Source organism: Triticum dicoccoides, chromosome 3B (assembly GCF_002162155.2).
Source record: "Triticum dicoccoides isolate Atlit2015 ecotype Zavitan chromosome 3B, WEW_v2.0, whole genome shotgun sequence".
NCBI lineage: Eukaryota > Viridiplantae > Streptophyta > Magnoliopsida > Poales > Poaceae > Triticum > Triticum dicoccoides.
Window position 1 is genome coordinate 428102 of NC_041385.1, and position 16033 is coordinate 444134.

Genomic DNA, 16033 nt, shown 5'->3' on the forward strand with positions numbered 1-16033 from the left:
GTTCCTTTCTCGAGGCATCATTGTTGCAGGTCACGTCAACCTGATCAGGAAGTTCCGGGGGAAACTCTAGATCTGGGTCTACCGGATCGAACGATGACGGCGCCTTCGGTGTTGTTCTTCCTCCTAGGGGCATCCTTTTGGAGCAAGCGCTGGTTGGAGGGGACAAGAGGAGGAGCGGTGTTTCATCCTGCCCATTGATGACGGTGGATCTCGGCGGCGTGGCACAGTGGAGACTCGGCGCCCGATGCACGGAGATGGAATCGTGCAGGAGGGTGACGCTGTCTGGCGTCGGCGGCAGTTAGACCGAGCAAGATAGATGCGACAATACAACTCTGAAGATGGATTGATGGCAGGCGGCTGCGGCGGCCTCATACCCGGCAGGCGTCCTGGTTGAGGAGCACGCCGGACTGGTGGGTGCCCATACCCGGCAGGCGTCCAGGCTGGGACATCAGGTCTTAGATGTTAGGTTTGGCTGCGAGGTTTGTTTGGTATCAGGCCCAGACTATCAGCGCCCCTTCATCAACTCGATAGGAGTAGCGATAGATGTTGCTTAGACGATGGCTTTAGTCTTACTGTTGTATGACTATGCAAGGTCTTGTGTCAATAATTAATAAGATGGATGTATGCATTGTCCAGATGCAGAGACCGGGGGTATTTTCCTCCTTTTCTAAAAAAATGTCCTTGGAGCAAACACACCCAAAGAAAACACATCTAGTTTATTATTAGGTAGGCTTCTCAAGGTCTGCCTGCTTAATTTTTTTTTATTTTTTGTTATTTGAACAGATTCGCTTCCGATGAAGCGGCATCAATTTTTATTCTTGCCAATCGACTAGCATTTTAAAGATTTCAATTGATTTATCTTTGTACTCTATTGCTGCATATTGATCTGACACTAGTTGCACACCACAAATACAATTGCTATATTTGTAATGTTTAACTATGTTTGTTTGACATTCTTACCAGTATGCTCGATTTATTTTGCGGGTTTGATTTAAATTAAGCCAATCCTTTATTTTCTTTCTTTGTTGCAACTGCAGCATATTGGCACACTGAAGGATGGACAGACCGCCATCGGTTAGAGTATGTGTCCCTGCTGCAAATCATTTGCTCCAAGTTTAGATTGTTATTGGTAAACTTGGTCCAAGTTTACAAAATTTGATGTAAGGTCAAAGCTAATATACAGAGTAAATAAAACGGAGTGAATATCATGGAGAGTGCGCGTCCTCGATGCAATCCTTTTTGTTTGTTTCTTTGTTTGGAAATGAAGAGTTTGCAGTAGACGGCATGCCAATAGAACTTTGGGATTATAGGTGAACAGAGTATTTTCGTGGCTAGAAGCAGAGCAACATGCGTACGTAGGCGCTGGTGACGCGAGCAAAGCTGACGTAGGTCTGCACTAAGTGTAGGATAGTGCGACAAATTGGTCTTGGTCGCTCATCCATCCGTTGAAGAAAAACGACACAAATACACTGCCGGCCGCAGCTACCAGACTCCTCCTCGATATATGGATCCCAGCAAGCCGGTGACGCAAGCAGGAGTGACGCATGCACCAAGTGTTGTGCTCAAACGTTTAGCTGGGTATGCATGCATGACTGTTTCGATCCGTGACAGGAGTCCGTGTTCTTGTTTGTTCCATCTTTAGAAGGCACTGTAAATCCTCATATGAGCTAGTCAAAGAAAAGCACGACAAAACAACCCGAGCACACTATAACAAACACCAGAGTACTGATTCGTGCGCTAGCCAACTCAACCAAAAGCCCGAACCGACGAAAAAAAGCGGGTAATATATTTCAACACAGAGTGCATCACTAGACGCCTTCATTAAGCAGCCGCGAAAATGCACGGGAGAACCCGGACTACTGTGACTCGGCGAGACACAACCAATCCCGAGGACGACATGCGAACACGTTCCCCATGGAAGAAACTACCGGACTTTGTCGTGCCATCACCATCAAACCACCGCCTAAGGTGACCCACTGCCCTCTCGATCTAGATGAAAGGAGGCCAAAGGGAAGATGTGGCCTCTTCTAGAAGATAGATGCATGCAAAGAAGACCATTAGCTGACCGAACAGATGCGCTGCGAATTAAAACTTGAAACCATCTCGAACACATGACCCTGTCCTAGAGACACCCGCACTCGATTCCAGCAAGAGGGTCACGACACAAAGCGCCACCAATACCGCGTCTACCGGAGCGGACACATGTTTTTATCCCAAGAGGGATGCGACACCTGCTAGCTCCGGGCGCCAAGCTTTCGCCCAGACTAGCCACAATGGTGAGTAACATACACTAGTAACATACACATATCCCTAGACTATATTACTATATTCATAGTGGGTAGTAACATAAGTGTGGTAACATGCAAAGCTTCATTTATTAGGTTATAGACTCATATTGCATTGGGACATATGATGTTACAGTAACTAGCTAAGTTAATATAACTATCTCTCTCCTCATTAACTCATTGCCACATAAGCAATTTTGCTGAGTTGGACTCGATGTTACTGTACTCCCACTGTGGCTAGTCTCAGCCCCTCGCACACACCTTGCTGAGGGGATTCGATCTACTTGACACATCACAACCAACCACGGACTCCAGACCGGGATTAGCGCTTGGCGGCCACCAACGGCCACAACTTTGTGAGGCATAAGTTTGCGTGTGTATACATGTATCCCGCGGTAGATTCAATAACAGTTTTGCTCTGTTTTTTTCTTCTTAGGTCAATCTGGCGTTCACATCCATGTAAATCTAATCTTTTCTGAGGCTGTGAGATAAGATTTAAATCTTTAGTTTCACTACATTTTATGCAATGAACATTTCTAGAGGTCCACCTACACAAACAATTTTGGCACAAGAAAATGCGCAATGAATGGTTCTTGACTTGCTACATGCACGAAAAATATCTTTTAGTAAGAAAAGATAGTCGCTGCCCGAATTAATGCACATAAGCTTCCATCCAAGAAAACTAAAATATATAGCTCGAGAAACCCAATCTGAAGTGGTTACTGTTCATCGTTAGCTTTTTGTTCGATTCATGATTTGTGTTTAAATTTTGTATATAATTTTTCGCGGCATATATAATTGGCACCTACTGTATCTGTGTCATTATTTTACTTTATTTTCTTGGAATGTTTCTTTTTTAATTTGATAGCAAGGGTTTTCAGACTTAAGAGTACCCGGGAGTATATATATTGTCGTGTTCACTTTGTGTATATGAAAATGTACAATAAATGAATGGTTTTTTCTGCCTCGTGCATTGAAAATATCTGATGGATGCATGGCCAGGAAGGAAGCACGAAAAACTGGATCAATTTTTTGTGGAAGCTCGCTAGCTGCTGGATGTCACATTCCAGGCCGGATAGATATCCTACCGGCGATAGCGAGGAGTATCTCTGTCACTAAATCCAGACAGGAGCAGGGCCGACAGATATGCACATGCGTGCAGTCCAGATCAGTATGCAGCTAACACAAAAGCCAAAGCAATACTATCCATCAACAGCGCTAGCTACCAATGCACATAATAATAAGGGCCATGCTCAATCGAATTGAGTAAGTTTGTGAGCTATCTTAGTGTGGTCCTGTGGTAGCCATTTGGGTCCTAGCCTAGCCTGCCTGCTGTTGCTTGTTGGCTGCATATACATATACATACGCATATATGTGTATCAATAATTGAGGTTTTGCAGCAACGGAAGGTGCATGAAGACAATTGTGCAGTGAATGTACCGCGTCCTCATCCATGGTCCACATATACTTGGTCCACATACATGGTACTGGGTAGTCTTGCCTTGGCATGTGTAACTTCTATCTCTTTTACGTTTACTCGACTCCATGGCCTCTTATCATTGTGCCGCCGATTCAAGATTGGAAAGAAATGCAGCTCGCTTGTGGAGTAGGAGATACATAGCAATTGTTTGTTTTACGCCCTCTCTGGTTGTAAATATGTGTCGTCTCGGAGATTAAAATGTATCCAACATACACCTTTAGCTCGTATGCGTATATATTAGTAAATATACACAAACATAAATGTTACGGAAGTTTTTTTTCATTTTAAAAAATCTAACAAATATTTCACCTTATCAATGTAAATAGTTTTTTTATATTTTAGCAGCCAAAGTTACTCCAGTTTTTTTTCTAAAAAAAAGTTACACTTGTTTAACTGAGTGCTTTCTTGGACAACATATATCTTCTACATCTAAATAGCTAGCCCCCACTAACTATTTCTCTCAACATGCAAGCATGCCACATCGTCGCACAACATGCATGAGAAAAGGCCCATTCCCACTACCATATGTCTGAACATGCATGCATGCCACTTCATCATGACATGCATGGAAAAAAGGCCCATCTCAACATTAAACATACATGAGCATTTTCATTCTATTATGTGATATATATTTAATCACCCTTTTATAACTATATAATAATCAAACATAATAAATTATATGTATTTTTAGTTTTAGCTTTTTATACTATTAATTCAAATATTCTTGTTTTGTACAACGAATCACACCGAACTATATTGCAAAATATTCCTGCAACAACGTGCGGGCTATCATCTAGTTTATGAAACAAATAGGTGATACTCCTACAATCACGTTCTAACTTTGCCAAAAGACGGAAAAGAAAAGACACAGGTGAGTAGGGCACAAAAATCATATGCATTCGATACAGTATGTATAGTATCAATTCCAATCATGTACCGTGATTACAAAATTTCCACCATTAAGCGGAAAAGGCTTTGCTTGGTTTGAAAATCTTGTAGATATGCTGGCAGCCGCCATAGGTACGGCTCCACAGGAGCGCTGAATTGTTAGTCAAGTCTCCTTGCTGCTGATACACGCTGGGTCAAGTCTGAAAATGTCACTCATGACCCTTCTTAATCACATTCACAATCGGAATCAGTTGCCCACTTGTCACTCACAAGTCACAAGCAGAGGACATGCATGAATTGGTAAGGAGTGGGCAAATATTGGTGCACGGCAAGTAGTGGAGACCACAACCTCGGGTTTTGGCAAACACTACCCATCACCACATCGCTTTCAAGTTCCCGAGACAAACCTCAGGGACCCCTACTACCATGGAGACAGTTTTGCAGAGCATTGTCCAATCATTTGACCCATTTTCATCACTGGTAAAAAGATATTTTCTTATCCTCTTGCACTGCAAACTTCATTTTGATCGCAAAAACACTTACCCTTCTTTCCGCCACAAAGATACACGACACCGATTTAGCAAAATTTAGCACGGGGGGTGCTGGTATTAAGTAGACGGATTAGATTGGGTTAAATTTTGAAAGATGGTGAATTATTTGCTGAAATTTTGAAAATGGTGAATTTTGTCAATTCTCGCCAAGGTTTGAAATATTGGGTCACGGTCCATATTGATCTGATTTTGGCAAATCAAATATTAGTCAGCGGGCGATATAACGTACGACAGGCAGTTAAATCAAGAAAAAATATGGAATTTTCGGCTAAGCTTATTTATATAATTTCCCTCTAACAAAAATAAATATATAATAAAATAAGGGAATGTACACATTTCATCCCTCAAATCTTTACGAAATCTATATTTAGTCTGTCAACTTCAACACCAGACAACTTGCACCCTCAACTACTGAAACCGGACAACGCTCGTCCCTCGTCTAAGTTTTAGTGCTAACTCACGCCATTTTGAGCTTTACTGACTCAAATTCGCATAGTTTTTTTTTTCAAATCTGTCAACTTTTTAAAAATTTGCGTACATTTTTCCAGTTCTCGTCTTTTTTCAAATATGTAAACTTTTTTACTCTCATATTTTTTTTCAAATCCGCATAGTTTTTTTATTCCAAGTATTTTTCCTAGTTTGCATAATTTCTCTCTTTTTTAAATTTGAGTCATTTTTTCAAAACAAAATTTGGGGTTGAAAAAATTATGTGGATTTGAAACAAGCTCGATTTGAATAAAGTATGCTAGTTTATAAAAATACCAACTTGAAAAAAGTACACGGATATGGAAAAAGTATGTGAATTTCAAAAAGTTCACATACTGAAAAAAGTAAGGGAACTTAAAAATAAGATTTAGAAAATTATGTGGATTTTAAAAAAGATCACGGGTTTGAAAAAATTACGTGAATTTGAGTAAGCACTGGTCAAAACCGGGGTGAGTCAGCACCAAAACCAGTAATAAACTGAGAGCCGGGACAAAAAATATACTTTTCTCATAAAATAATATCCAAGCACAAAAGTGTATGATTTAATATTTTTTGTTGTTTGTTAACAGAACATAAACTACCCCAACATAAAGTAAAGAAAGCGAACCAAATTCTGGTTGTATGGTCAGGAGGACAGTGGTATTTCCAGCCCATCAGGGTTTAAATCATAGACTTGACATTGGTGCTCACATTTTCCTGAATTTATTTCAAGATTTTCGCCAATGTTTGTTCAATGAAAGGAGACGTTCCCGTCGACTACGAAGCGCTTGTGGTGGCTTTGTTAATCTCAAAATGCTATGCCGGCTCAATCTCTTGGATGTACTAATAGTGGTAGGATGTGCGTGCGTGCATTCATAAGGGTGAGTGTATGCTCATGTACGTAGCAACTTCGATTGTACTGTGTTAAAAAATATAAAGTAAAAAATAGGAACTTAAGCTTTTCTTAACAAAATATATAGTACAACCAGAAGAAGAAGAAAAAACGCCAGCTAGCAGCCATGCCCTACGCGGCCTTGCCTGTTTAGGCATCTTTATTTTTTTCGCTTGAATTTCAGGTGTAATTCATGTGGATGTGAAAGCCGCCATTGGTACAGCTCCATCCACACACGCGCTGAATTAGTCAAGTCCTTATTTCCTTGGTGAATATAAACACGCTGAGTCAAGTCTGAAAATGTCACTTGAGCACTTTTTAGTCACCTTTATGCAAAGGTAAGCCTTCAAGTTCCATGTATGCAATTGATTAGTTCATATTGATATGAAAACACATGTTTCTCGTACTCCCTCCGTTCTGAAATATTAACGTGCGTGCGTGTGTGTTGGGCAGTGATGAACAGCTGCGTGGACTCACGGAGCCAGGCAAGCAGGGCTGCCCCATCGATCAGAGAAGCAGAGGGCATGCATGCATGCTACCACAGAGAGCACGCTGATGCAGTGCAACACATGTGTTCGTACAGTTGATCATCTTCTGCTCGTCACCTTCCTCAGATAAGTAGAGCAGCTGGTGTAGGGCAGGGAGTGTGGAGACCACCACGTAGCCATTTGCCCATCGCTTAGATCAAACCTCACGTCGTCCCAGCAGCCCGTGAAGCAAACCAGGGACCCTACAATGCAGACAAGGCAGTTGTGCAGAGCATTAGGCATACAGTACGTATGTCCTACCATTTGGCTAATTTTTTTTAAAATAATACACTTCTTTTATGAATTTTCAGAAATATTACATTGGATATAAATTTTTTTTAAATAATACACCGTGGGCCTAGTCAGCCCACGGCAGGCCAACTGGGCCTAATCAGCCAACAGCAGGCCGATTAGTAGCAATTCGTGGCTTGAACCAGACCAAATGGTTCCACACGAACCGGGACCAATGCCCACGAGGCCCCGGCCGCCCCCTGGGTTCGATAGGTGCATGGCCAATGGTAAGCTGGTTAGCGTGGGCCCACACGAACCAGGACAAATGGTTCCACACGAACCAGGACAAATGAATCCACACGTTTGGCTTAATGGTAAGCTGATTGGAACTAATCGGCCTTCCGTAAGCCGATAGGTGCATGGCCAATGCAATCTTACGTGGGTTCGAGTCCTGTGCTGGTTAGCGTGGCTTGTGAGGCTAGCTAGCTGGCAATACCGTATGGTGCATGCGGCGACAGGGAGAGTGCCTGAGCGCGGCTACCCGTGCGTGGCCTGATGTCGTTGTTGACTAGGCCCGATCGCTCCTCGCGACTACTTTTCGTCGGTCGACCGAATGCGTACGTGCGTACACAGGTACACTGGCTAAGTACTACGACCTGGGAATTGTTTTCCGGCAAGACGTGCGAATACACAAGCCACGCTTGATCGAATCTTCCAGGAGACAACACACACGTACGTAACAAGCTAGCTACCGAAGCCTGCTGTATCGATCTTGACGCTAGCTAGTTGATTGATCGGTATTGCCAGCTAATGGTGTCATGTCTAAACCGGCTAGCTCTAAACCGTATGTATTCGGTATTGCCAGCTAGCTAGCCTATCGGCTTACGGAGGGCCGATTAGTCCCAATCGCCTTACCATAAACCGACTGGACCCCCTGCCTACGGTTGAGATACTAATCGGCCTGCTGTTGGCTGATTAGGCGCAGTCGGCCTGTTGTGGGCTGACTAGACCGGTGTATTAGTTTTAAAAAATTTGTATCCAGCATAATATTTCTAAAAATTCATAGAAAAAGTGTATTATTAAAAAAAATAGCTACCATTTGACCCTCTTTTTCTATCACCGGTAAAAAAAAGGTAACCTATTTTCGTTTGTGCTGAGCACCACTTGCTAAATTACGGCTCAAGACTGGCAAAAACGTTAGTGCCACATTCTGATGATATAACCGAGTTCAACAACGGAGAGCCGCCGTTTGCTCAAACGGTGTTAGATTTGTTAAACTTTTGGTGCAGAGGATTTTTGGCCCAGGCTTCAGAAAATGGGTCATTTAATTTATCAATTATCACGCAAATAGAGCATCTAGTACAAAGTTGAATCACTTATTTTGGGACGGAGGAAGTATTGTTGGTGGCAATTAATTTGGTCTCATGGCTTTCATGTGAGGGAAGACGGCGCGAGTGATACAAGATTATTTTTAAGGTGTATTAACAATCACGTGCGAGAAGAAGGATCGAGTTATAGACATGCCATTTTGGCTAGGTTATACTCCTCTGTCCACCATCTTCGGCGTGGATAAAATAAGCAGGTCCCAAGTTTTTCATGCTTTTTTATTGTGATAACCATCGAGTACTGCACTGAGTAAAAATTAACGTTACTACTGCAGTACAACTTTTCTCCTAAGATCTACGGGAATAGAGATGCATGTTTCCATCCAAATCCTTTTACGGTTATATAGACAGTGTTCGATCTAGATGGCTTACAGATGCTAAAGAAAAGCGGGAAAGTGCTATTCTGTAGAAACTATCTGTGAAAATATTCATAAAATGATATGGTCTTTTGTGACGTGTGAAGATTATAAAATATATATATACTTTTACTAGTACACAAAATTCATAACTTATAGTGTATCTCAATCTTCACACGGTAACTCATTTTTATGATTTTCACACAGGCCACACGTGATTAATATTTATGAAAGTTACTATTGGGAAATTTTGTACAAACATGTAAATGCATAATTTCTCCATAATTTTGAAATTTAAAATACTGAAGTTTTTAAAAGTTGGGTTTAGATGTACCCAAGGTTAAATCCTTCGTTGGATTAGTATAGCATAAACATATTTTTCTTTCTGATGAAACAACTACTTGTTGTAGCAAGGTATTTAGTGCCGAAGATACTAGAAGAATAATCCAATAAAAAATTATAAATTAAAAAATAAAACTTAACAAAACAAAACTACAGCTTGATGCATATGGCAGGAGTAGGTTTTAAGCAACAAAAGTGGATCCAATTTTCAACAAAAGATTGTGATTAGCCAGCAACCAATCACTTTCGCTCCCTAAATTAAAATAATTAAGAAATGGGTGTGTTCTTTCCTGGTAATCTTTTGGCCCACCATAGCAAGATCACCCAATCATTCACTCTCTTGACAATGAGGAAGAAAGTGAAGCATCTAATGGCCCCAAAACCAAGACCCATCACGTAATAGTATTCAACACGATTACATGCATGGATGCAATAACATCAGCCTCTCATTTCGCCAATCTCTTTCTCTAATTTGGAAAGACATACAGAGTACTTGCTGAGTCTTACCCTATAGTACACTCCTTCGTTTGATACTTTAATCAACATAACTTTCTAACATACACACCTTGACATGATATCCACATCTTTCTTCCGCTTTATTGAACTTTAATTTTGCCAAAGAATAACAAATTAACTTAATTGTCAACATCCGAATATCAAAATCAGGATGTTGAGAGAACAAACTTCATTCCCCTAAGTAATGAATTTTTTCTGGTCATAAGCACCAGCTCGCCGACAAATTCATATATACTAGTATGATTCATAGTATTTACCGCTCTTTTTCTCCTGGTTGCGCCATAATTAAATGGAGAAAAAAATAAAGCAAACCACACAAATACAAAATAAATTACACTTGGGCAACTTTGGGATATTTTTGGGCTTGCAACATGCAATCACATAGCCAGAATATTGAGCGATACATGAACATAGACTTATTCTAAAAAAAAAACTCCAGCAACGTGCAACAAACCTTGACAACCAGACATGGTTACTGTAAATTATACCAGGTGGTAGATCAAAGAGCAATCAACATCCTTTTCCGTACAATGATCATGTTGTGAAACAACATGGAGAAGATGTTATATAGCTAATGAAGGATGTTTCCATCCCCTTCTTGTAGCAATTAATAACTAGACATATGTACCATCTATATTTATATATATATATATATACACACACACTATCATACCAATGCTCTCAGTCGCTCAGAAACACTTGAAACATCTATGCCAATTCTTGAGCTGAAGGCCTGCACAAGATAAATAGAGGAAATTAATTGATGCAATTAATTGACCCATGTGAATTTCGTGGAGAAGTAGATAATAAATTAGTTCAATATTTAGATGGAAAGAAGTCCTTCATCATGCAATGAAAATCATTTTTCAGTTGATGTAGATTAAATCTAATACTTAAGTTCTAGCGGGTGGAGAGGGAGGAAGAGAAGAGAAAGATATAAAAAAAAAATATAGCACATGTTTTATCTAATGTCATTCTCAAACATCTTGGCTAGCTTTCCCCAATTTTTTCACTTTCTACATAGAGAGAAATCATCGATTCCACATTTTCCACATATTGTACATGCATCACTTTCATTTTCCTTTGTGCCTTTCACTTGTATATATAGACCATAATATACTTCAATACTTTCTTTTACTGCTCATTCAGTTTAATATGCACACTAGAAGAAAATGTAAACCCCTTCAATAAGTATGGGCACATAAACTAGAAATTTATGGTTAATATGAATACTTGAACTCATGTGTGCCTTATCTTTAACAACATAGGTTGTATTTTCTTGCGTAGATGTGAAAGGCTGTACCTATATATGTACGAACCTGGGAGTGTATGGTGTAGAATATTTTGTGGCCAGCAATGGAGTGATTGGCATTGATGACCTCGGCGCCTTCTTCCTCGAGGATGGTGATCACCTCGTGGAGCATGATCGGCCTCTCTGTGCTGCATACCAGCACCACATCCAAGCTCGTGTCATCATGTTGCCGCACCTCCAGCACCGGTGCCCATGCCTCCCAATGTTTCTCTCGTTCTAGTGACCCCGCACCGCCACTCGTGGTAGGGGTGGTTGTGGGCGTTGAAGCACCACTATCCCCTCTTGCGGCAGCCATTTCTTTCGCTGAGCTCCTCCTATGATGCAACTCATCGACCCTCTCCTTGAGCTTCTTTATGTATGACGCAGACTCATCTAGGCTGCCTAGCTGGGTCATTGTATCCTATATACACATTTAAGGCGCAACAGTGTTATAAAAAAATATGTGAAGTAATTATAAAAATATCTAAGGATGTTAATGTTTTGTTAATTAAGATAAGTCATCGTCTTTTTATAATTTAAGAGCTATATTTTCCCAGATCTATGCATCGTTGATGCACATAACCACACATGATAATTCTTTTGAGTTTGAAAATTATATTATCAAATCATCTCCTGTAAAACAAACAGTGGATTATCTTTAGAATTTTTGTTTCTACTTGACAGAGAGTTTGATAAGCTAATTATTTATTTGTGCCACCCAAATGTCTTCACATACCTACAAGGCATTCTTTCTTATCAGTTGAGATTCACTTACTGTGTCGTATTTTCACCCTTTGTACATTGTTAGCTAAAACAAAAATGTTTCGTACTTAGTTGGATCTTAGTCCAGGAGATAATTCTTCTGTTTCTCACAAATCTCACTTCATACTATCTGCATCGATGTTGTACTTGGTACATGACGATATTTTATCCTATTTCTAGCTATCCAGTCCGGCTTATCCCTGAGTTCCATTTGTCACCCTGATAGTAATGTCAAACAGAGGCATATATGCCTACTCTTGGTAATTTGAAATCTTCTCGGATTTTTTGCAATATATTAGTTATGTACTACATCGATTTATGGTTAGCTTGGCCTTTCAAATGGAACTTGGGGTTGTGTATCCAAAATATGCCAGAAATATGAAATAGAGGCGAGGTTTAATGATACCTGTATTTCAATGCTCGTAGATATGTACGCCTGGACGTGAGGTCAAAATAAGCACGACTGTACCAATAACTAATTTCAGTTGTCCATCTCATCGACAACAAAAAAGGAAGTATGGTTTACAAAATAATTAATAGGTTGCATGTACCTACGTCACTGTTTATGAGGAAAGCAACACATTCCAACAAAACTAAATGCCCGGCCGAGGCCGTACGTAGAACTCAATTGCTCCGGCCCAGTGATTACAATATTTCATGTGATGGAAAGGACTATACTTAATTAGTACTCCCTCTGTAAACTAATATAAGAGCGTTTAGATCACTAAAAATAGTGATCTAAACGCTCTTATATTAGTTTACGGAGGGAGTACTACTATTCTATAGTGGTGGATACTGAATTAGTTAGTGACAATATGAAATGCTAGTATACTCTGTTGACTAATTAGCATGCAGTTGCCACTAAAAGAATTCAAAACAATTAAACGTGCTCATCTTCTTCCTTTTTCTGGGCCAGATCGATTAGCATGTATGGTATGGAGAGAGGCATCTAACTAAGTATCGCATTATTCAGTAAAAAGGGAAACAAATTAAAAACATATGGAGTAGTGTTTGTGGGTCTTACAGGGTTGGAGAAGTGTTCTTTTGGGATGAGGGAGGCGAGCTTGGCGCAGAGCGCCTTCATATGCTGCCTCCTCTCCCTCTCCGCCTCCTTCCTCTCCACCACCCTCGTCGTGGTCGTGCCGCCGCTCGCCCTGCCCCTCATCCGGCCAGTCGCCTCATGGGCCTGCACGTCCATCTCGAACTCCCACGCACAAGGAGTCACGGATCTGCTAGCAGCCGGCCGGTCTGGTGGTCTAGGTAGAAATGCAACCAGGCTGCTAGCTAGCTAGAGTGGGTGTTTTGTTTTTCATGGAGCAAGCAGAGGTAGGAGGAGTGGGAGTGGCGGAGGTGGCTTAAATGGGAGGCGCTCGTATGGGTGGTGCGAGTACGGATAAGGGCCGGCCGGATGTGGAAAATATGCTAGGACATATATGGACACCAAACACTCTAGAGTATTAGAATATGTACATACGAAGCACTCCGTATGTGGTTGCACTGGTGAGTACACATGCATGCGAGAGGGAGCACCAGCATATCCACAATTTTTAATTTTTTATTATTATTTGTTATTTTCTATTTTTGTGGAGATACTTTGACACCCTTTATCCAAAAAAGGTGGCTCTGTATATATAAGAGCAACTCCATGAAACAGGCCTGGGCATGGGGCCCAGCCGGAAGCCCAAAAATACACAAATATAATGTCTCCAAATGAATATAGTTAATAATGATGTACTCCCTCTATATTTTTATACAAGGCCACAGACTCATATATTACAGGTACCAAGGTAGTAATTAATGGTCACTTAAGTCAATGTTGCAAACTAGTCTTTTCTTCTCGCTTGACGTGTTAATTAATGTGTATTTTTCTCTTGAACGCACAACAATACAACTTTTTCACTCCTAGTTAGTTGATTAATGTGAATTATGTGATGCATGCAAACCAACCTTCTCACTCCAGCATGCATGCATGAGGTATTATGTCCTCGGTTGCTAATACGGGGTAAACCTCACCAATTTTATCTCGATTGGTGTTAGTGGCCTTGTAGAGCTGCAAATTATAATCTTAATAGTGGCCTTATATAAGAAATATAGGGAGTATTAATGATGTATTTATATACCTCGTAATAACACTTTTAAATATATAATGCTTCTCTCTAAATATGTACTAAGTGAGTGCCAATTAATTTGGATCGGGGAGAGTAGCCCATCAGAATCCTACAACTGACGCCAACTCTCACAGGGTGGAAGTTTCACTGGGTTGGCCACCATGCAACATTACCTCTCACCCATATCCGTGCACCAATGTCCCCCTGCATGCATGCCCAGCTGTCGCAGGGTGTCAGATTTGACTAGTCCGAATGTGATGCTCTCGGGCAAGAATGGAGACATAAGAGCAACTCCAGCCGTTGGCCCTTGGGGGCTCTAAAAATCGCCGCCTGGGGCGGCGCTAAAAATCGGCTTGGGGGCGATCGGGTTCCCAGCCGCCGCCGCCCCAGGGTCGCCCCAGACACCCTTTTTAAAACTATTTTAAAAAGAAAATCGGCTAAGATTCGGCAAACATGACAAAGATTCGGCGAACAGGGCATAAACTTCGGCATTCTACATTTTTTTACATAGAAAACATGAAATTTACTTAAAAATCAAAGAGCCGCGACTACAGGCCGAAGAACTCGCTGACGCGACGTAGTCGTCGTCGTCGTTGCCCTTCTCCTTCTTCACGCTGCTGGACCCTTGCCCGGGGTCGCCTAGGCGGACAGGGTTGGCCGGTGGAGGCGCGTCGTCGTCGATGTCTTCAAGCACGATGACGCCCCCTTCGTCGCGCACATGGCGGCGTGCGGCGATCTCCTCCAGGGCGCGGCGCTGGCGCTCCATCTCCAGCCGCGCCCAATCTTCCTGCGCCCACTTTCCGGCTCCGTCTTCACGGCGATGAGCCACGGCTCTGTCTTCAGCTTAACGAGGCTGGGTGGAGCCAAGGAGGAGGCACGCCCGCCATCGTTGATGATGATGCCGGCGCTGCGGGTGCGCCAGTCGAGCGGCATTTTCGCGGGCTCGGCCTTGACGCTGAAGAGCGCTCGCGACCCAGAGGAGTGGGAGGAGGATCAGGAAGAGTAGGAAGAGGAGCCGGTCCTCCTCGACATCCATTGGCCGCCACTCCAGCAGGGGAACGGGCGGCGGGGTACGTCAGCGGTGGATCGTTGCCACCCTCGAGGTACTCGAGGACGGCGTGGAGCGTGCAGCCGGGGGCGCCCCACCACAGGCGGCGGCCGTCGCTGTTTTTTGCTCCCCCGCACCAACCACGCGTTGTTGGTGAAGGCCAGCCACTCCACCTGCCGGCGTTCGAAGTACGTCGCCCACGCCCCGTGGTTGCCGGCGTCGTACTCTGGGAGGGCTCGCTGCTCCTCCGACAGAGACGCCCGCGCACGCTCGATCTCGGCGCGGAAGATGTCGGGGCGCGTGACGTCAGGCATGGGGCCGGGGGACGCCGCCAACGCTGGGCCTCCATCGCCCCGGCGCGCTCATGTCGAGAGGTGCCGAGTAGTTGGCTTCGTGTAGGAGATGGGCTTCCCACTCGTGCAGAGAGCGGCGGCCGAAGCCATTGGTCGTCGCCGGGGAACCTTTCACCCATCGTCTGTGGTGGCTGTGGGGACGGAGAGGAAAGAGAGCTCGTCGGCGGCGGCTGTGCACGGGGAGAGAGGGGCTGCGGGCGGGTGTGTCCACCGGTGAGGGAGGTGCTGCTTTATATACCGGCCGGGGGGCGTCGCCGCGTGTACGCGTGGCGGGAGGGTGCGTGTCGCCTCACCGCGCCGCCCGTGAGAAATCAATGGAAGACTGACCGGCAGCAGCCTTGGCATTGATTTCCCACGGAAAACCGAGGCGACGTGAGGACGAGGAGGCGCGTGGGTCGCTGACTCGGCGGGGCCGCCATTCTTTCACGCGAAAAACGATTGCCCCGGCGCCCATAGGCGCCCCCAGTGCGCCGGGTGCGGCCTGGGTCCGCCGGCGCCAGTTTCGGGCCTAACTGGCAAAAAATAGACCCTGGAACACGACTGGGCCGTTTTT

At 43.3% G+C, this 16033-nt stretch overlaps 1 protein-coding gene across 2 annotated transcripts; it reads right to left on the reverse strand.

Moving 5' to 3' along the window:
• Nucleotides 1-10311: 10311 nt before the first annotated feature.
• On the reverse strand, nucleotides 10312-13354 carry LOC119274226 (transcription factor bHLH168-like). 2 transcript variants are annotated; one of them, XM_037554887.1, is made up of 3 exons: nucleotides 12996-13354; nucleotides 11238-11630; nucleotides 10312-10651 (listed from the first exon to the last, which is right to left on the reverse strand). In XM_037554887.1, the coding sequence occupies exons 1-3, from the start codon at nucleotides 13167-13169 to the stop codon at nucleotides 10586-10588; spliced, it is 633 nt and encodes a 210-aa protein (XP_037410784.1). In that variant the 5' UTR covers nucleotides 13170-13354; the 3' UTR covers nucleotides 10312-10585. The 2 variants fall into 2 exon arrangements, with proteins under 2 accessions (XP_037410784.1, XP_037410785.1); XM_037554888.1 differs by having other exon boundaries at nucleotides 11222-11630.
• Between the last annotated feature and the right edge of the window lie 2679 nt (nucleotides 13355-16033).

What these genes read in the sequence shown, in the direction of transcription:
- LOC119274226 (XM_037554887.1), bottom strand. Translation starts at nt 13,169, where the DNA reads ATGGACGTGCAGGCCCATGAGGCGACTGGCCGGATGAGGGGCAGGGCG. An exon ending in AAGAACACTTCTCCAACCCT is followed by an intron (nt 11,631 to 12,995) that starts GTAAGACCCACA and finishes ATGTGTATATAG; the next exon opens with GATACAATGACCCAGCTAGG. An exon ending in TCTACACCATACACTCCCAG is followed by an intron (nt 10,652 to 11,237) that starts GTTCGTACATAT and finishes TATCTTGTGCAG; the next exon opens with GCCTTCAGCTCAAGAATTGG.